Genomic DNA, 21483 nt, shown 5'->3' on the forward strand with positions numbered 1-21483 from the left:
TAATAAAAAATGAGTTTTATGGAGAAAATAATAATTGTATTGAATTTTGACCTAAACAAAATTGAAATTGTTCGTCATAGAGTAGTCATATCTGTTTCAAAGGTATGGATATTTAAGACTGTCAGTTGCGTAACTGATCAACTGATGAGTCAGAACAATCTGTGCGATAATCGATTTCTGGAATCTGGATATCCCCCAAAATTTTTTCTCCATTCCTGTTACACTTTTCATACTTTCATGTCGTCTAACGTTGCAGCTGGCTTAATTACGGTTGACGAATTAAAGAAATTTAATAGTGAACAACTTAACGAATATTTGAATAGGAGACTGAAGGATACTAATAATATTAATAAACACGCAAATACTATCACAGTAAAACATGAAGTTAAGGGTTCAAATTTTCTTGATCTGACGCGAGATGATCTTTTGAGTATTAAAATACCTCCTGGAACAGTTAAAGATATTGAAAAGGTGATTAATGAAATTAAAGGAGGTAAGTGAATTTCATTTTCGCTCACACCGTGTCATATTCGCCAATAATACCGAATACTTACTTATCTTTCCTGCTTCTTATCGTCAAACCCGCCCAAAAAACACATTCGCGTTATCGTAGTGCAACTTGTTGCTGGTAAGTGTGTCGTAATAAAATTAGTCAATGCGAATGAACGCGTCCTGGCTTGATTTTTGATAGCCATTTTTTTCATTCTCGTCTGCGTGGTGTCATGCCTAATATTTTACGCTGATTTTTTTTATTCGCTTCTATGTACCCCATATTTATTCATTTTATTATACAGAGCCTCCTCAAAACGCGTAAAAACAGATCAGGATGAAATAGATTATGAATCTCTAAATAAATTTTGGCAAGCTATAAAGAAGGCATCTTGTGATAAATTTCTTAAACTATCTAAAGATACTCGATTTTTGGGAAAAAGAAATGGATCTTCCACTCTATTGATTCGTAAATGTTATCGCGATCTGACGCCTGTTGTCTTTGACACTAAAATAGACAAACTGCGCATAACCGGAAATCCGGGTATTGGAAAAACCTACTTCGGATATTATTTACTTTATTTACTTGCACTACAAGATGCAACTATTGTATATGATAACTTTAATGAAACTAGACCGATTATCTTTGAAGGAGGAAAAGCCCTTGTTAGTGACATAAATGGTATATAGAGATACCTGAGAAGATTGGATGTCTGGTATATTGTAGATGGCAAGGAACCAAAAGAAGTTAATGCTAAAACAATTCTAATTTGTTCGCCCAAGAAGGATCACTATTGGAATTTTGCAAAGTATGATGGAGTAGTTACAGTACGGTTTATGCCAACATGGAGTTTGCAAGAGATCACTAAGTGCAGGTCAGAACTCTATGACAATATCGTATCCTTGGATTTAGCTAAGCGTCTGTTCAACAGGTGGGGGGTATCCCTCGGTTTGTACTGCAAAGGGCTAATGATTCAACTTATCAAGATATGCTTGATAAGGCAATTACAGGGTGCACTATGGATATTTTTGATTATGTTGGCGAACTCGATGCAGGTGACAAAATTAGTCACATGCTCGTCCATATCTGCGTGAACCTCCCAGCTGGTGACGATGATGATGATGACAACAACGACGACGATGATGGTTATGACAAAAGAGAGAATATAAGTAGTTCTTCTGGTTCACAAATTCAGCTAGATAAAAATGATAAAGAAGCCTATACAGAGACAATTGTAAAATTTGCATCTAAATATGTGAGGAGACAGGTGACTGTGCAATATGAAGCACGTATAAGAGAAAGACTTCTTGAAAAAACTAAAGCGGGCACAGGTAATCCACTCCTGGGTATCGTATATGAGTATATGGCTCACAAGATATTGCGTAATGGAGGAAATTTTGATGTTCGTCCTTTAGATTAGTATAATAAGAAAGATTATAATGATCCAAATGCAAAGAGTTGATTTACCTAAACAAGACAATGCAATAATTTTTACTAAAAAAAGGACTTATTTGATCGAGAACGGAAAATATTGTCAACCGTTGGAAAAGAATTTTCCATCATGTGATTCAATTATTGCCCCTAATAGGATCTTTCACTCTTGCAAAACATAATCTCATTAAGATGAGTGGTTTGAAAATTCTTTATAACAAACTGGGTGACAAGTCAGCAGATCATCTTATCTACCATTATTTTGTTGTACCGGAACATCTATATGACGATTATCAAGTGCAAAAAATCGTTACCTCTGATAGTAATGAAGCTAATACCATACCAGATTGGATTAATACCCGCATTTTCCAATATGTTTTGAAAATTAAGCTGTGAAGAACGTGTTTGAGAATTTGGGGATTTACTGTGTAATACATTAATATTAAGGGTTTGTAATTAGGCTAAATAGATATCATAGGTACATTTTACATAATTATAATTAGTAAAGCATTTTTTATTTACTATTTTGCATGAAAACATTATCTTACATATTTCATAAATTCATTACTTTCATTACTTGTATCATTGAACTTTTTCTTAGCTACATACTGCACGTAACGATATAGGGTAACCGTGACGGCCTCGTAGTTTAGCATTTTTTACGTCATACAAATAAAGTTTATGATTTGCCGTTTGAATGGCATTTTCGCAAAAATTTTTTCTTGGCAAAGTGATCGGCGTGAACAATTGCTCATGCACACGTGATTTGCGCAATTTTGGACACGGTGTCCACCCGTGTATTCTCAAACGTATATTAGTGAACTTTTATTTTAAAGTGTAGATTATCCCGAATGTACTGCGCCGTTTCTTCTGCGCAATTTTGATGAGCCCGGACTCTAACATCAGATATTCATATACATAGCTAAATTTAACCTGACGCTGATCCCCATGCTTACATCAGATAAATCTAACTTTTAACAGATTATCTAAAAACGCGTGATATTTTTGATAACTACAATAACTATTGATTAATCATTGACACGTTTTGTAAATAATTATGTAATATAATACCAACGCCAACTTTCAATGTGATCGGATCTAATTTAACCAAATCAAAAAACACCTGAAGTTCTTTTGAACAATCGAATAAAAATGAATCTGATATTTTATTATAATATACTTGATATAAATCAGGACCCAGAAATATATATATAGGCGAAAAATTTTTTTACTATGAGCTGTACGCAGAGACTTTTTATATGAGTAGTACGCATAAGGGGATGGCCAGAAATGACGTCATTTCCTAAGGGGAGGGGGTTAAGACCATGATGATGTTACACACCTTCCATTTTTAGACACTTGTAGTTAATATAATTCTAGTCAGAATTGTGTTTTAATTTTACATTTCCTAAAATGAATGATGACATAGGGAGGGGTGGGGGTCAAAAATCCTAAAATTTAAATTACATCATTTCTGGCCATCCCCTAATTGACACCTTATATTGAAAATCCTACAAAAATACACAAATAAAATTTCAGACATTAAGTTATTAATTATTTTATCATGGCTTCTATATTATTTATAAAACCAAATACTAATGTGAAAAAATAGAATTTACCATTTTTTTAATAATATTTTCACTTTTTAACCCTTAGAAATTTCTTTCAATTAATACTAAATATTACAATGCGGTTAATTAAATAAGTACATACAGTAAATATATTATATATGGATTAATTTTATATTCACCAGTGGTTAATTTAAAATTAATTCACCAGGGGTGAATTTACCTCTGGTGAAATTCACCAGTAATATGATAATTTTAGTTTTATATTAATTTTGTTTGTATTACGTTTTACAATTTCATACACGTAAATAAAAATTTTTTTATGAATTTTTTTAAACTGTAACTTTTTTTTCCAAACATACTATTAAACCCATACAACTCAATTTCATAAATTAGAAATGAAATTTATAGAGAAATTTGTGTTTTTATAACACTACTAACTGTTTAACTCCTAAAGTTTTATATTTTTTATTTAATAACTTTAGAGTGTAATTTCACTACTTAAGTCAAATGAAATCAATTTTTTTTATTAATTAAAAGTTGTTCAACAGAGCCAAAACTACTTGTATATTATTTTTTATAAGTGTAGGTATAATACATATAAAGAAACCCATATTTTTCATAATGGTACTAACTTTCAAAATTATTTTTTCATTTATTAACTTCAGAGCGTAATTTTACTACTTTAGCCAAATGAAACCGACTTTCTAAATTAATTGAAAATTGTTCAGCAAGGTCGAAACTACGTGTATATTAATTTTCATGGGTGTAGGTATAATATATATGGAGAAACCAACATTTTTCATAATGGTACTAACTTTCGAATTTTTCTTTTTTTTGTTTACTAACTTTAGAGCGTAATTTCATCACTTTAGTCAAATAAAATCGACTTTCTAAATTAATTGAAAATTGTTCAGCAAGGTCGAAACTACTTTTATATTAATTTTCATGGGTGTAGGTATAATACATATGGAGAAATCTACATTTTTCATAACGGTACTAACTTTTGAAATTTTTTTTTTGTTTATTAACTTCCGCGCGTAATTTCACCACTTTAGTCAAATGAAATCGACTTACTAAATTAATTGAAAATTGTTCAGCAAGGTCGAAACTACTTGTATATTAATTTTCATGGGTGTAGGTATAATACATATGGAGAAATCTACATTTTTCATCATGGTACTAACTTTCGAATTTTTCTTTTTTCCATTTACTAACTTTAGAGTGTAATTTCACCACTTTAGTCAAATGAAATTTACTTCCTTTATTAATTGAAAGTTGTTTAGCAGTATAAAATCTACTTAATACTTATAGGATTTATCCATTTTTTATAATAATACTAAATTATAAATTATTGTATAATATATTATTATATTTAAACTATATATTTTATATAAATATTTTTATTAATAAAATTATTATTTTTTTCAAAACAAAACAATTTAAATTTTAATAAATTATGTAATATAGGTGAACTTTACCTTGGGTGAATTTCACCACTGGTGAGCGTTAAAATGATCCATTATATATATATAAGATTAGTCAAATTTAGGCCAAAAATACGCAAACTAATTTTTTACATATAAAAATTTTGATAAAAAATATGCAATCTTGATGACCTAACTATAGATAAAAAATTCTAAAATTGTACGCAAATCAAAACTTTACTCTGTCTAATTCTACTATGATGGCGATGCATCTGTGTACCCTACCCTGTATATATATTTTTAGGTCCTTATAAATTGCTAAAAACACTATAAATTTATAAATCAGTAAAATTATTATAAAGTATTAAAAACACTATAATTTGCTATCTTATTGTTTAAATGCTTAGCTAAAAGCGCTGTACATAAATATGGATTTTGATAATAGGGCTTACTCCAGTTAGTCTTAGTAATGTAAACTTTGTAAAATATCACAGAATAAGTGATGCAATATGCCTTTTATCAAAAAGACATGATCATGAAACACCAGAAATGTGGTGTTCTTATATTCATGATCCATTTAGGAAAATACTAAAAGAGAACAGAATCTTTTCTAAGAATGGATATATTAGAATGTATGGAAAGTTATATGAAAGTGATAGTAAAGTTCACAATTTTCCAATAAGTTATATATACTATAGTTTATGTGACTCCTTAATTTTCATACCTGAAAATGGTTTTAGTGCTTATTTCTATTGAGATAACCACTTTAAGAGCTGTATTAATGGAGATACTATTTCAAAGGAACATGCAAGAAGAAAAGAAATTCTCCAATCTATTGATAGAAGGGAATTTATAATCTGGTAATATAAACAATACATATTATAAGAAGAGGTTTAAATGAAATATCTCCAACTGGAGCTTTTATCCCAATCTACTCCACACTCAGAAAAGAATAGTTGGCATTAGTATCATATTATCATGATGTGAATTTAACAGTTAGCTATGAAATTTATGCACAATCTAAAGCAACCATAGTAAAAAATATTATGTTAAGTGCTCCAAATTTTGAGTCAACTTGTATTTCACCTGCCAGATAAAAAATGATTTCACCAACTTCTTATCAATTATTGGGATTTACTAAAGTAAACATCATAAGCGAAATATTTATTTTATTTTGGTATGCAGAACAAAATAATTTACTATATCTATAAACCATCTTAATCAGCTTACATTAAGATTGAGAAATAAAACAAAAATCACAATTGTTTAACTAAATGATTCTGAAAAATAGACTATTGCTTTTAATTGAAGATTAATATCATTTAGCTAAACATAATTTATCAGTTATTATATAATTTGTTTTTTTTTGCACTATATAATCTGTATGTATGATTACCTAGTGAAATTGTAAAATGTATTATCTATAGGTAAAGATGGGTCCTCAATTGATTTCCAAAATCTGCAATATTGTGGGTTTTGGAAATCAATTGTGCTTAGTAATCTGCGAATTTACAAATAATTCACAAATCCGCAAATAATCTGTGAACCCGCAAATAATCTGCAAATCCGCAAATAATTTATAGTACTGCAAATAATCTGCAAATCCGCAAATAATTTATAGTATCACAAATAATCTGCAAACCTGCAAACCCGCAAATAATCCGCAAATTCACAAATAATTTACATTATCGCAAATTTGCAAATAAGTAGACAAAATTGTTCACTTTTTAGTATATAAATAAATTTGGTTATATTTAATTGCGAAGATTAAATTAACATGATTCATGAGTTTACAAAATGGACAAAATTGTCCACTTTTTATTATTTATCGAGTAGAGGATTATCATTATTTTTTATTGTTTATATTTTATTAGTAATTACAAAATAAAATTATTTTTATTACAATTTATATATTATTGTATAGGGGAGGAGCAATATCACTTATTTTAGTATAGGTCAATATATGATTGGTTTTAATTTTGCCACGTCAGTGGCAAAATTAGTAACCAATCATACATTGACCTATAAAATAAGTGATGTTGCCCCCTGTACAATAATATTATTATCGTTTGGAACTGACCATAACAGATAACATTTAAAAACTTAAAAAAGTTTATTTAAAAGTTTAATTTTTTACTGTTTATATTGAAAAAATGATTTACAAATTGTGCTTTTTTCTCTTACTGACTCTTTAGTATTTTTATAATAATGCCACCACAAAAATCTCAAAATAAAAGTAAAAAAGTAATATTTATTTGTATTCATTCAGTTAATATTTTATTTTGTTTTTTTTTTTGCATTTTATTAAAGATTTTTTTTTAGAATAAAAAAACTTTCACATATGTGGCCCCTACTGAAGAAGAAATAAAAAGTATGCAAACAGCAGCTCGTGGCAAAGCTACACATAATTCTACAAGTACTTGGATTAATGCACTTGAAACTTTTCGTAAGGATATTGGATTACCTGGAAAAATAGATGATGTGAATTCTAAAGAAGAGTTAGAGCGTCAACTTGTTTTATTTTTTGTTTCATGTAAGCAGCAAAATGGAGCTGAATATTCAGTACAATCAATAAAATCAGCAAGATTTGCTATTGCACGACATATCAACACATATTCTAAAATTCGTCCACAAGAAATTACAAATAAAAATATATATTCTGAATTATATAACGCAATTACTGGCAAGATTAAACTTTTAACTGATCAGGGATTAGGTGAAATACATGGTGCAGATGCTTTTACTCAAGATGAGATTAGGAAAATTATTAATCATCCCACAATGCAACCAGATTCACCAAAAGGACTTATACGACGCATATTTTGGCATAATGCTTTTGAATTAGCTCTTCGAGGTGGAGAGCATTATAATCTAAAAATACAACAATTTAAAAAAAGAAAGGATGGTGGTATTGACGTTACATTTTATAGATCTAAGTGTAATCAGAGATCTTTAAGTGAATCTAATTCTAAAGCTGAAGTAATTTCAATACCTGCTGATAATGCTGTTATTCAAGATTATGAGCTTTATTTTAGTAAAAGACCACCAATTTGTGAAGATGCATTTTACTTGCAACCTTGCAACAATAATGAAGGTAATTATTTATTATATAGTAATTTATTATTTTTTTTTACCTTTTTTTTAATTTCAAATAGTTGAGTTTACGGGTTATTGGTTCAAATCTGCTCAAATGGGAGAAAAATCGGTAAAAGGACTTATGAAAGAAATTGCAACAATAACTGAAATCGATTGTGATAAAAGAAAGTTCACAAATCATAGTGGACGAAAAACCTTTATTCAAATTTCAAAAAGTGAAGGAATTAGATATAATGATGTTATGTCTGTGTCACGGCATAAAAATCCTCACTCTTTGGCTTATTATGAACGTCCTAAGTCTATATTGCAGCAAAATACATTATCGCAAATTAATTCTTTAATTTATAATGGTAAGAAAAGAATTGCACCTGTGGTTTTAATGTAAAAGTAATATACAATATATTTATTATTTTTCTTTTCATTAGATACATTATTGTCAAATGACAAAACTGCAAATTCTTTTTCTTCAGCCTTAGAAATTTTTAATGGTAAGATTTAACTTATGAACTAATAATTCTTATGGTATAAAAAATTTAATTTTTTTTTAGAATCACGGTCACCACTTCAGCAGCTCAACTCAAACGATTTAAACGAATTAAATGATGATCAACAAAATCAAGAAATTAACGGAAATGATGAGACCATTAAAAAAATTCTCCATGGGAATGTTTTTCAGAATTGTAATATTACATTCAATGTGAATAAATGATTTTTATACGAATTTTATTATATGTACACTTATAAATAGCTTATTTTAATAATATAAAGTATAAATAATAGCTTATATAAAGTATAAATGGTTTATTATGATATTATAAAGTATAAATAAAATATCTAAAAATATAGTATGTTATGATCATATGTACCCGAACGATAATTAATATTACTAAACAAATTTGGTTATATTTAATTGTAAAGATTAAATTGACATGATTTATGAGTTTTACAAAATGGATAAAATTGTCCACTTTTTAGTATATAAATAAATTTGGTTATATTTAATTGTGAAGATTAAATTAACATGATTCATGAGTTTACAAAATGGACAAAATTGTCCACTTTTTATTATTTATCAAGTAGAGGATCATCATTATTTTTATTATTTATATTTTATTAGTAATTACAAAATAAAATTGTTTTTATTACAATTTAATATTACTAAACAATCTCTTCTGGATTCCAGTCGTCGTCATTTTCACTATCATATTTATTATTAAATATGAATGGAATCTCAGAAGATTCAATATACACCCACAGTCCTAAATCTATCACTTGTTCGATATTTAACATCTTTCTTTTTGTATATTAGGTGTAAGGTTGCCTGCCGAAACTCATTTGGCCTGGTGCCAAAAGCTGAAACTCTTTTATTAGTGCCGAAACTGCTGAAACGCAAAAACACCAAAACGCTGAAACCTGCCAAAATGCTGAAACTGCCGAAACTATTTGCAAGTTTCAGCATAGTTTCGGCATAGCTAATACTAACATCTTGATATAGTTTCGGCATAATTTCAGCATTCTATAATAATTTTTTTTTCATTAATTTAATTCCAATATATATATACGTAATTAAATATTTTATTATATTATTTATTTTATTGTAATAAACCAATTTTTATAAACAATGGTATACTATAAGAAACACACTCGTTTCTTTGAAGCAATTAAATAAAACTTTCCATATAAAAAAGTCCGGTAAAAAAAACAAAAAAAATAGAAGGAACGTTATAACGTTTCTTCAATATATTAAAAAAAAGATTCCTTCCCCCTTCCTTAAGCTTACATACCAAGTATCCCAAGTTCAGGTTCTTCAAGTTCCTAGGAGTCCGGTAAACTAAAAAAAACAGAAAAAAGAAATGTTAGTACATTTCTTTAACACAATTAAACACAGTACCCCATATACTTACCAAAGACCGGTTCTTCCAAGTTCCTAGGAGTCCGGTAACCTAAAAAAACAGAAAAAAGAAACGTTAGTACGTTTCTTTAACACAATTAAACACAGTACCCCATATACTTACCAAAGACCGGTTCTTCCAAGTTTCTGGGAGTCCGGTATCCTAAAAAAACAGAAAAAGAAACGTTAGTACGTTTCTTTAACACAATTAAACATAGTACCCCATATACTTACCAAAGACCGGTTCTTCCAAGTTCCTAGGAGTCCGGTAACCTAAAAAAACAGAAAAAAGAAACGTTAATACGTTTCTTTAACACAATTTAAATACAGTACCTTATATACTTACCAAAGTCCGGGTTCTTTCAAGTTCCTAGGAGTCCGGTATCCTAAAAAACAAGAAAATAGAAACGTTTGTACGTTTCTTTAATACAATTTAAGAAAAAAATTAAAAAAAATTAACGTTAGTAAAATATACTAACGTTAAAATAAAGGGTGGGTGGGCGATCATAAAATTCAACGTTAAATTATCTTTTTAACGTTAAAAAGTTTTTTTTAAAAAAAAAATAACGATAACGGTTTAAAAAACTGTTTTAGATTATCAATGATCAGTTAAAAAACTGATCAGAGCTTAACTGAATTAAGAAATGCCGAAACTATATATATATCATATGATATACTGTGCCGAAACGCTGAAACAGTTTCAGCAGTTTCAGCAGTTTCAGCATTTCGGTATTTCAGCATTTTCAGTTGCTTGCCAAAACCTAGTTTCAGCAGTTTCAGCAGTTTCAGCATGCCAAAACTCCCTAGTTTTGGCAAGCAACCTTAATTAGGTGGTTCTTCATATTCCTTCTCTTCATCTTCATTCTCATTTAATATGTTTCCCTCTTCAAATAAATTATCTATCATTTTTTGAACATCGTTATTTGATATACTATTTCCAATGTGATTCAAGGATCTTTTACTATTTGAAAGTGAATGAATATTATGAGTATAAATTTTGGACATACATTCGATGGTTTGCACATTTAAATTTGTTCTTCTTTTACCAAACATCCATCCAAGGGCTGAATAAAGGTATTCGCAGCTGGCTGAATGTGGTGTTATTGAAAAAACAATTTTTGCAAGATGAGATAATAAGCTGCGTCCATCAATTATTAAGTTCCACCACTGAAAAGGCCCATCATTATTTGAATATGGTACGCTATAAGAGTTATCTTAGTCCAAATACTTGTGAAGCTGTGCCTTAAGTTCTAAACCAGAAGTTTTCTTATGACCCAAATTCTTCCAAATATTAAGCGCAGTTTTTTGGATACGTTCAAATTGAATATTGTGGATACCCGCTCCTACAATATTTATAAAGAATAAATTATTTATCTTATTTAATTATTTTTTCTTATATTAGTAATACCTTTATATTGCGGATGGAGAAAGAAAGCCAATAAGTAAATATCTTCGTCAAATTCTTTGTATCTATTAAAGAAATTTGATTACTTACTTCAGTTATTTAGTTTTTTATTAAACTAAAATTATTTTGAATATTACCTCTCATTGAAGGTTTTAATACAAGAATTCTTTAATAAGCGGTAATCATTCATTGGCATTTGTTTAAAAAAGGTTGCAATTCTAAGGAGATAAAGGTAACAATCTGCCAATGTAGTATACGTTCTTTCAAGCATAAGAATTGCCTCTTTTATCGGTTTAAGAATATCTGATATTACGCAAACATTGTCAAAAAACCCTTAAATTTTGTGTTCGTGATTTTTCAGAACCTAATTTAAATAAAATTAAATTTTTTTTTTTAAAAAAAAAATAATTCATCTTATTAACATACGTGCTGTAAAGCATCTTTTAATCTCCACACAGAATATACACATTCATAGACAGTCGTCCATCTTGTTTTTACGTAAGTTTTCAGCCCTCTGCCTTCAATATTTTTACTTTTGATTGCTTTATTGAGCCATGATGATTCAAGAGTAGAATTTTTAAAATATTTTGTGAGAATGTTTGCACATCTCACTATATATTTAACTTCATCTATTTTTACAATAGACATACTTATCAGATTTACGCAATACATGATACATCGCACATTAATGATATTTGGGTAATTGTTGGTAATTATCTTACATGCTGCTGCAACATTCGAGCTATTATCTGACACAATAGCAACAAACTTTTTGGCTCGCACTTTATTGATAACTTTCTTAATAACGTTAGATAAATGCTTTCCTGTATGGCGAATATTTGAAAGATCCTCAAGACTTAAAAGATATTCTTTCCTTGACCCAGTCATTACCATGAATGCTCAAAAGCTATTCCCGTGTCAATCGATCTAACCATCTATCGCTAATGAATATAAATACATATTAAAACTGTCAATATTTTACAAAAATTTCTTCATTTTAATTTAAATTAAAAAATCTTACCAATAGTAAAGTTATTGTTAGCACTTAATTCATTCATAATGCGTATATTTACGCGAGATGTTTCAGATTCTAATAAAGTACCACTCAAAACTTGCCTTGAGAAAGGATCATATCCTAGTTGTAAAGTTTTGATCAAATCGATAAACCAAGGATTTTCAATTATACTAAAAGGAATATTGCACATCACGAAAGCTTTTGTTATGGAACGATTTATTTTATCACAATAACCTTTTTCTAATTCTTTATTCTTGTAAAAAGATCGGATAGATGTTTGGTCATCATTGAGCCTTTGTTTTTTAGTTGTTAATTCTGAGTCGCTTTCATTTTCTTCTTCGTTCTCTGCTATTTCATTACCTACAATTTTTGCGAACTGTAATGACACTTCTTGTGGACATTTTCGGCAATGATTTGCTAAGTGCTCACGTAAAATGTGAGGTTTCCTATCCTTCCAATAAAAGTTACAATAGCTACATGTCTCAGCGTAGTGCTCTCTTGTCCTCTATACTCCTTTTATAATATGTCCATTCCACACCTCTGTAAAACAACGTCCTTTTCTTGGATTTTCTGAAGGTTCTGAACTTGTCATTTTATCAAAGAAAAATTAGGAACCTAAAATATTAAAAATAAACGACTAACGAAAAATGAAATAATGAAAATAAGCGCAAAATATTTCGTCAACAACAATTCAGTTTTAAATTCAGGAGTATTCAGGGATATTGAGTTACGTACTTACATAGTTACATTTTGAGAATATTAATGCATTTTGGTTAACCAGAAAAAGTAAGTTAAAGTATTTTCAAAAAAAAAAAATAGATAAAGTTTGAACTTTGAAAATACGTATCTACACCCACCTGCCAAAAGTATCTGGCACTTCTAAAAAATGACCATTAAATCACATTATTTTGACATCCAGTGATCAGAATTTAATGATTTATGATTCATTGAATTCGTCTAATCGAGACGCATCTAACTGCAGTATTTTCAAGTCTGTAAATTCAATAGATCAGAAGTTATTGTTGAATGTCTAAAAATAGTAAAATGCAAATAACTTTTGATCCATCAATCCTAGAGACATGAAAATAATAGATACAATGTACCTTAACAAGACAAATCTAATGAGTCATATTTCATCTTACTAGGTTTAATAGGGAAGAAAATGTTATGAAATTTGTATTTGCTAAATTTTTAAAGATGAAAAATGAATTACTTCATAAAGTTAAATCACATTATTTCAATAACCAGTGATCAGAATTTAATTATTTATGATTCAATGAATTCATATTATCAAGATGCATCTAATTGCAGTATTTTTATGTCTCTAAATTGGATGGATCAGATGTTATTCTCAACAGTAAAATGCAAATAATTCATTATTATTTAACAAAAATATAATCAATTTTTATACACTTTAGTTTAATTACTTGAAATAAGTAAGTTTGAGTTGACATTACTTGACATCCAACTTGTCTGAATCACTTTAAACTTTCTGATATTTGTGTTAAACTAGTGTATATTAAATCTTTTTTTCTTCAATAGAAAAGACCTATTCTTAACAAAAAAGACCAAGTATTTGTGTAAGCCATAGCATCGATTCAGAGGGAGTTTTGTTAAGAGCTTATAAATCATAATTCAACCAAGAACCAAGAAATCGATTGTTACACTAACCTGTGAAAATCATAAAGTTAAAACGCTAAAAGTATAAGAAATTAGTAAGAAAATATTGATATAAAATTTATAATTTATAATTTTTTTTTAAAAAAAAATAAAAAAATTAATATTTTTCCGTTGAACTTCTCTAAATATAACTGTAACTAATACCTGTTATAATGTATAACATGAAAATGGATTAAAAGTATCGGTAAAACACCGATATTTATATATATATTTCTTGAAAATTTTAGACAGTACGTATATCATAAGAAAGGTTTTTTTGGGTTTAAACTGGATTATAAATAGGGCATTTTAGGGAATTTTATGGCATTTTCTAATAATAAAAAGATGAAACCCTAAATATCGTATCATTTTTAAAATATAAGGATAAGTTGTTTGAGGGAACATTGATCCGTTGATACGAACAAAACATAATGTATGCAAGATATATTAAAATAACTTAATTTTACGTAACAGTGCTTCATATTTCTTTAGTAAACCGTTGATATAATTAAGAAAATATGGAAAATCATAATAAAAATTTCATTATATATTATATTAATTTTATAACAAAGTAAATAACAAAGTGTATATCCGCGGTTTCAAAAAATATCCGTGTAAATCATAACTAAAAGTAAAAAAAGTTACACATTTTATTTGTGTTTGTTAAAAATATAATAAAGCGCACACGGTAACTCAAAAGAAAAAGAAAAATAACCGAGGAATTAACCATAAGAATTCCATGATACAATTGTACGGGGTGAAATTGCCATATATAGATTAGAAAGGGGCAGATCATGTGAGGTTAAAAATAAAAGAGAAAATGATTTAGTTAAAAAAGAACTAGAGAAAACCACTTTTCCTAAAAATAATAAAGGATAATATATTATTTAATCACCAAATTAATATTAAGGAGATTACGCCTTTCATCAATTTCATTTCATTTGATAAAAGAAAAATATAGAATCTTACTAAACTTAATTTAGCTTAAAATAGTAGTTAAAATAAGTTTAAATAAATTCTAAATTCTTTTTAAAGTAGGTCATATCTAATAGAAATTCTCATTCATGAATCGATTTTAAAAATATAAAGTTTGGCGTGAAAGGAAGTTCCCAGTTTTCTAGATTTTATAGATCAAATTATTTTAATCGATTATCATTTTGGATCATGATAAAATTGGAATTCGAATGCTATCTAAAGAAAAGAATAGTGAACTGTATATATGAATTACTATTATTATTATTATTATCGGATATCCCGATTGTTTCGAGAAACCCCTTGAAGAAATCGAAAAAAAATAATCAGGAATAATTTGATTGAATCAATCAATCAATACAAGTACAAACATCTAAAAATAACAAATTCGTTTAATTAAACTTTATATTTAATAATTTGATCAAGCGAAAGAAGGAAGGAGATTATAATTAAGGTAATATAACGTTACAGATTTTTGATTTTATGATGCAATATTTATAATTTTTATAATTATTAATTAATTATTTCAATCTTGAAAGTTGAAACAAAAGAAAACTAAAATTAAAATTCTCTGCACATTTATAAATTATAATTATGATGACTATGAATCCTTTGATTTAATAATAATAAAAAAAAATTTTTTTTTTTATTTTTATTCAAAAAATAAGAGATGCCTGAATAAAAGGAAAAAAGGATAATCATCAATTAAAATAATAGAATTAATATGGAAGGATCTTCGAAAATCGATTACACTAGAATTATCCAAAGTTAATAATAATAAAAAAAACCTGTTTAAGTAGTTGTTTAAATAATAATAAGCGAGATTTTTCCATGGAGATTCTTTTAATGAATTTCTTCTCCGATTTATTATGACCTTTTTGAAATTGTTATTTTAATAAATATTATATTATGAGGGTAAATAATATAATTATATAAAAACTCCTCAAAACAATTCCCCGCAGTCCGCACAGTAATTATATGATGGTAAATGATACCATATATCTTTTTTTAGAATTAAGTTGTTGAAACGTTTTAAGCCAAAAATATTTTCGTACTTGTGTTTATCCTTCCATATAGGGATATTAATATAAATTAACCCATCCGCCACATTTTTCTATGAACAATGTTTGCTATTTTTAAACATTTATTTGTAATATGTTAGTTTATAATGTAAATATTTATGTAGATCAAGTAAGTTTATATTAAATTTTTAAAATTGGAATTTATATTGATATTATGAGCATATTTTTCTTATAAATACCCAATCCTCATTTATCAAATTTGATTAACAAAAAAAAAATATTTTTTTTCGTAAACAAATAAAATTTGTAACGCGAGTCTTTTTTACATAAAAAAAAAAAAATTCAAAAACTTTTTTAATTTTTTCTTAAAGCAAATTAAAATTAGCAAAAATGAACTCAGCAATGATGACAACTTCTAAATCATCTTCTAAATCATCTTCTTATAATGAACCTTCTTTCTTACGCTCCAGAGCTTCTTCGTTATCTGTTAATAACTCAGAATCTCAAATCTTTTCTCAACAATATAACCCAAGAATTCTTTTATCTGCATCCTTTAATTACTTTGAAGAAGAAGAACTTGGTGCCCCAATTAATATTTATCATGAAAATAGAGGTCATTTAGAAGAAGATAAAAAAGCAAGAACCGAATTAGATACTGATATCTTAAATAATGATTTATATTGTCCCGTACAACAACAAGAAACAGAAACCTCAACTTCAAGAGGTTTAAATATTGGAAAATTCACTTCTTTCCTTCCACGATTTTCTTTCTCTAATAATAATAATTATGGCGGAGTAATGGATTCCACTTCCACTAATATCGATTCTTGGGGTTATCATCATAATGATATGTTTAATACTAATAACATGTTTGATAGTATTAATGGTGTCGTTTGCAAATAATTTTTTTTAATATTCATATATTATAATACTTTTTTTTAAGTTTTATTCTCTTTTTTATCGATTTAGTTTATTTACTTATTATTATTATTATTATTATTTTCTTATTTTCTTATTTTCTTTTTTGATATAAAAATTTTTTCTCTTGGACTTAGAATTTATTAACATTTATATAGAAGCATTACAAACACAAACATTTTTTTCGCATCGCATCGCATCGTATTTGGCATAAAATTTTGGCAAAATCTGAATATTTTTACAATTATTATAATTTTTCTTTTTTTTTTTAACGATTAGACCATTTTCTTTTTTATCTTCGACGTTTATAATTTTTTTTTATCGCATTTTTTTTAGACTTTTTTACATTACACATTTTATCGCATATTTTCGCATTTGCTAGCAAAAAAAAAACCAACAAAAAAAAAATATTTTTTTGTAAATATATGATTAAAACAACATCTAAGCTTTTTTTATTTTTATGTACATAAAAATTAAATAAAAAAAAACATTTTAAGAAAAAAAAAACCCTAAATTGATACGTTTATAATTTAATTGTCGTGCATGTATGTAAAATTGTAAATTACTAACCTAAATTAAAAAAATGACCTTTTCTTAATCAGACATTAGATTCCTTAATAAAGAAACCAATTTATATAAAAATTACAAATGAGAAATTTTTAAGTTAAATTGTCAATCAAATTCATAAATAGATAAATCGAACGAATTTTATGATAAGAAAGATCTTTTTACGAACAAATTCACACACGAAAAAAAAAAATAATAACAATTTTCTCAATAAAAATTTTCCCGTGGGGATAAGAACAAATTTAGTTTGATCCGTTATCATTATTATAATTATTATGGTTTACTGTGGTATAATTGTTTGTAACAATCATGATATCATTAAAGTTTAACGGGTTTTATCGTATTAATAATAAAAGAAAAAAAACTGAGAGATGAAAAAAAAAATCCGATCTTTTTTTTTTTTTATGAAATCTGGCATTTGCCACATGAAAAAGATTATTTTTTTTTTGTTTTTTTTAAAGTTTTATTTATTATATATTTTAGTCAATCGGGCTACAAACGATCAGCCATAAAATTCATAAAACATATAAATCCATGAAATATTATTATTTATGCATAAACCAACCGAATTCATCTGCGTACTCCTCAAAAGTGATCTATTGTAATAATTATAATACTAATTTTGGATTATTCAAAAGGCGTAATAGAGTGCCAAAAAAAGAGAACATATACTTAGTGTAAACGTATTTCTTAATTTATATATTTTATATGATAAAATAATTTTAGTATTTCTAAAAGAAAGAAATTGTTTATATTGTTTATGAATAATTTCTATCAAGGAAATCTATTAAAGTCTCCCCCCCAACGTTCTCTTTATTTAGAATATAATAGATTTAGAAAAAAAACTTGCTCTATGACAGGTTGAACGATTTAATACCCCATGTATGCAAGGTTATGTAATTAAAATCTTCTTGCATCCTCTACCCAACCATTTATATATGTCATCTCCCGCCAAAAAAAAAACCTGTTGAATTATTGACAAAATGCTTCTTGAAGATGCTTAATGCACAGATATTTATCAATATAAACTTTTGGTATTCATTCAACTTATTATTTATTTATATACATGTATATATGTTTTTAATATGTGTGTACATATGAAATATGAAATTATTTTTTGCAAGTTCATATGATATAAATAAATAAAGTTCTTGTCATAATTAAAAAAATATTTATCCTTTTTTTTTTAGTTTTTTTTTTAGTTTTTTTTTCATAGATAATAAACCAATTAATTTATTCTCTGTAAATTATAAATAATTAATTTTTTATTACTTCCGAATAACTCCGATCATGATGATCTCCGATACTCCGAAAATATTTTATTTTCAGGGATTTATAAAATAAATATTACGAAAAAAAACCCTTTTTTTTGTGATCAAAGTAACCATTCTTTTTTTATTTTAAAGTCATGTGATGAAAAAAAAGTCACGTAAATGTCGCAGTTATAAATTTATTATTCTTAAAGTATGCATATTTGTATTCTTAAAGAAAATGAACAAGAAAAATTACGGGATTGTATCACTTTTTGTTACTAGTGATAAAACGTTCACATGCCAATGATGCGTATATTTTTATAAAAACTCTTTTTTTTTTTAAAAAAAAAAATTTTCATTATACAAATAAAGAACTTTATTTTGTCTAGACCACTTTCATTCTTTTTTACATCAAAGAATTAAAAATGGAATATTCTAATTACTTAAAAAATAAATTCATTTAGAAATGATTTCAACGTATAAAAATTATAGATTTATAGTATTAAAAATTGAAACGGATATTAATATAATTTTCGTACTACGAATGCAGTCAATTGAAATTGCTTTTTTAATCTTGTTTGAATGTAATTTAATTTCGTAATTAATTAATTTAATAAATTCATTGAATTTTGTTTTAATATGTTATATATACGCGTTTTCTTTTTTTTCCCCTGTGGACACACACACACAAATATACAATCGGGGGTGGCCCGGTGTGGCTGGTTGTGGCTGGCACATCCTTCTTTTTTGGTCTGATAGAATAATCTCTTTGCAGATAGGATTTTTACACATCCGGAGTTTTTTTAGCGGATAATATTATATATGTGACATCAGTATTTATGCAAGTATTGTGTATTGGAAGCTTCTAAAAAACTGAACCGGAAGCAGTGTATTGGAATTGGAAAAGTTAGAAGATTCCATTATCTTCTAATCTTCGTATTTGATGCCAGTTTAAGTTATCAAAATCGGAGTGTTAATCTATCAATTTATTATGTATGGTTTCAATGATCAATTGTAAGGGTCTTGTTTCAATTATTATATTTTATAGGAGAAAGTGATATTTATAGTATTGTCAATTAATTGACATTTGAAAAAAAAAAAGAGATGAAAATCTATAAATAAAGATCAATATGTTGTTTGCCGTAATACAATAGTATTACAATTTACAATATCTTTTTTTAAGATATAGACTCGACTGGTCAATTTACAATATCTCATACATATATGTAATACAATAGTAATACCCAATTAAAATCACGTGCTACTAAGTACTAACTATATGAAAGATAAAAATAGAAAATTGTGTCAAGCCACATTCTTATTCCAGTTATATTTTACCTTTATTGGAATGATTATACAAAGTGTGCGAAACCAAAAAACTAAAAAAAGATAATTATGCAAACTTTTAAGTATTGTTTTGATTTACACCTTTCAATACTGGATTTTACTATTTTAGGAAGAATTCCGCACGGTCATAATTTAGCCGGTTAAATATCCCGGATCTGTCCCTCACGGTCAAAATTTAACCGTTTAATATCCCGGATATATATACTATTGTATATATTGATTGCTTATTCAGAAAAGAAGGCTTAAACTTTTTTATAACTGGGAATTCTCAAATACGGAAAACTCAATTCTCGGTTAAGTTTGTTTTTTGTAAAATTTGTATGAAATTTTTTTGGTGTAACTAAAATATTATTGTGAGAAAATTTCTCTCATTTTAAGCCATTTTTTCATCTGAAAATTGCTTTCAAATACATCAAATACATGTAAACATCCGAAAACTTAAATAATATTTTTTTTTCATAGCATGTATTTTTTTTTTCTTTTTTTCAGGAAAAAATTCAAGAAATGCGGGGAAAAAAAAGGTATTATACATAATATATATAAATTTGTATTAGTTAAATATTAATAAGCAAATTTCTTTGACCAGTTATTAAACTGGCGAATCATCGATTAAATAAGCAAGGAATTATAGGAATAAACTGTAAGGAATTATATGAATTAAATATTGACTTAGAAAAACTGACTGTTTGAAGTAATATGTATATATTCGTATTTCATATATAGAACTATTAATAGACAATTAATAAAAAATATGAAATCATATGATATTTTTAAAAATTGTATCCCTGTGTTATAATGTTGGCTAAAATTAAAGATTTGTTTTTTAAGGCATTAAACATAGTATTGATTGTTATGTTCCCGTGATTTCTAACTTTGGAGTAAAAATGAAAGACCAAAAAATATGTGTAAATAGAATTTGATTAATTAGCGTAGTCCTACTTTTTCAAATAGTTTCGACCGAAGAGTGAGGTCCTGTATGATGGTGTTGGGTCCGGTATGGGATGAATACCTGTGATTTGTACTCATATATTAGTTATTTCGTACGCAAGTACCATCTGCTTTTATTTGTAACAAACTCAGTTTATTACTCTTTAGAAATAAAATAAATAAATAAATAAGAATATGTGTAAATAGTAATTCTGTAATATTTATTGTATATTAAATAATGAATAAAAAGTGCAAATGATCTTTTTGATGACTCTAAAGGAACTATAATTGACGATTTTTTATTTCAAGTTATTAACGAAGTTATATTTTAGCATACAGTTAAAACTCGGATATATAATACACCGACACTGAATTTTATCGATGTAAAACTATATAATAGTCTAATAGCGGCACGTAGTGCCGCATTAGACTATTATTTGGTTTAAATCATTCAATAATAATATTATCGGTTTGACGGGACCGTTTCATGCAATT

General features: G+C 27.1%; 4 protein-coding genes across 4 annotated transcripts; 3 read left to right on the forward strand and 1 right to left on the reverse strand.

The window, feature by feature from the left end:
- Positions 1–237: 237 nt before the first annotated feature.
- OCT59_003296 (uncharacterized protein) lies at positions 238–814 on the forward strand (the record flags this gene model as incomplete). The annotated part of the gene is made up of 3 exons (XM_025318456.2): positions 238–493; positions 614–628; positions 795–814. 3 exons carry the CDS (start codon positions 238–240, stop codon positions 812–814), a joined length of 291 nt encoding a protein of 96 aa, XP_025176116.1.
- Positions 815–1478: 664 nt separating this feature from the next.
- Positions 1479–1910, forward strand: OCT59_003297 (uncharacterized protein; the record flags this gene model as incomplete). Its single annotated transcript, XM_066145527.1, has 1 exon — positions 1479–1910. One exon carries the CDS (start codon positions 1479–1481, stop codon positions 1908–1910), a length of 432 nt encoding a protein of 143 aa, XP_065996243.1.
- A 7909-nt stretch (positions 1911–9819) lies between these two features.
- On the reverse strand, positions 9820–11504 carry OCT59_003298 (uncharacterized protein; the record flags this gene model as incomplete). The annotated part of the gene is made up of 8 exons (XM_066145528.1): positions 9820–9843; positions 9917–9955; positions 10028–10066; positions 10138–10176; positions 10250–10262; positions 11132–11246; positions 11312–11373; positions 11446–11504. The coding sequence occupies 8 exons, from the start codon at positions 11502–11504 to the stop codon at positions 9820–9822; spliced, it is 390 nt and encodes a 129-aa protein (XP_065996244.1).
- Positions 11505–16237: 4733 nt separating this feature from the next.
- OCT59_003299 (uncharacterized protein) lies at positions 16238–17393 on the forward strand. Its single transcript, XM_025318457.2, has one exon. It carries the CDS (start codon positions 16367–16369, stop codon positions 16877–16879), a length of 513 nt encoding a protein of 170 aa, XP_025176117.1. The 5' UTR covers positions 16238–16366; the 3' UTR covers positions 16880–17393.
- The last annotated feature ends 4090 nt before the right edge of the window (positions 17394–21483 follow it).

Source organism: Rhizophagus irregularis, chromosome 11 (assembly GCF_026210795.1).
Source record: "Rhizophagus irregularis chromosome 11, complete sequence".
Taxonomy (NCBI): domain Eukaryota; kingdom Fungi; phylum Glomeromycota; class Glomeromycetes; order Glomerales; family Glomeraceae; genus Rhizophagus; species Rhizophagus irregularis.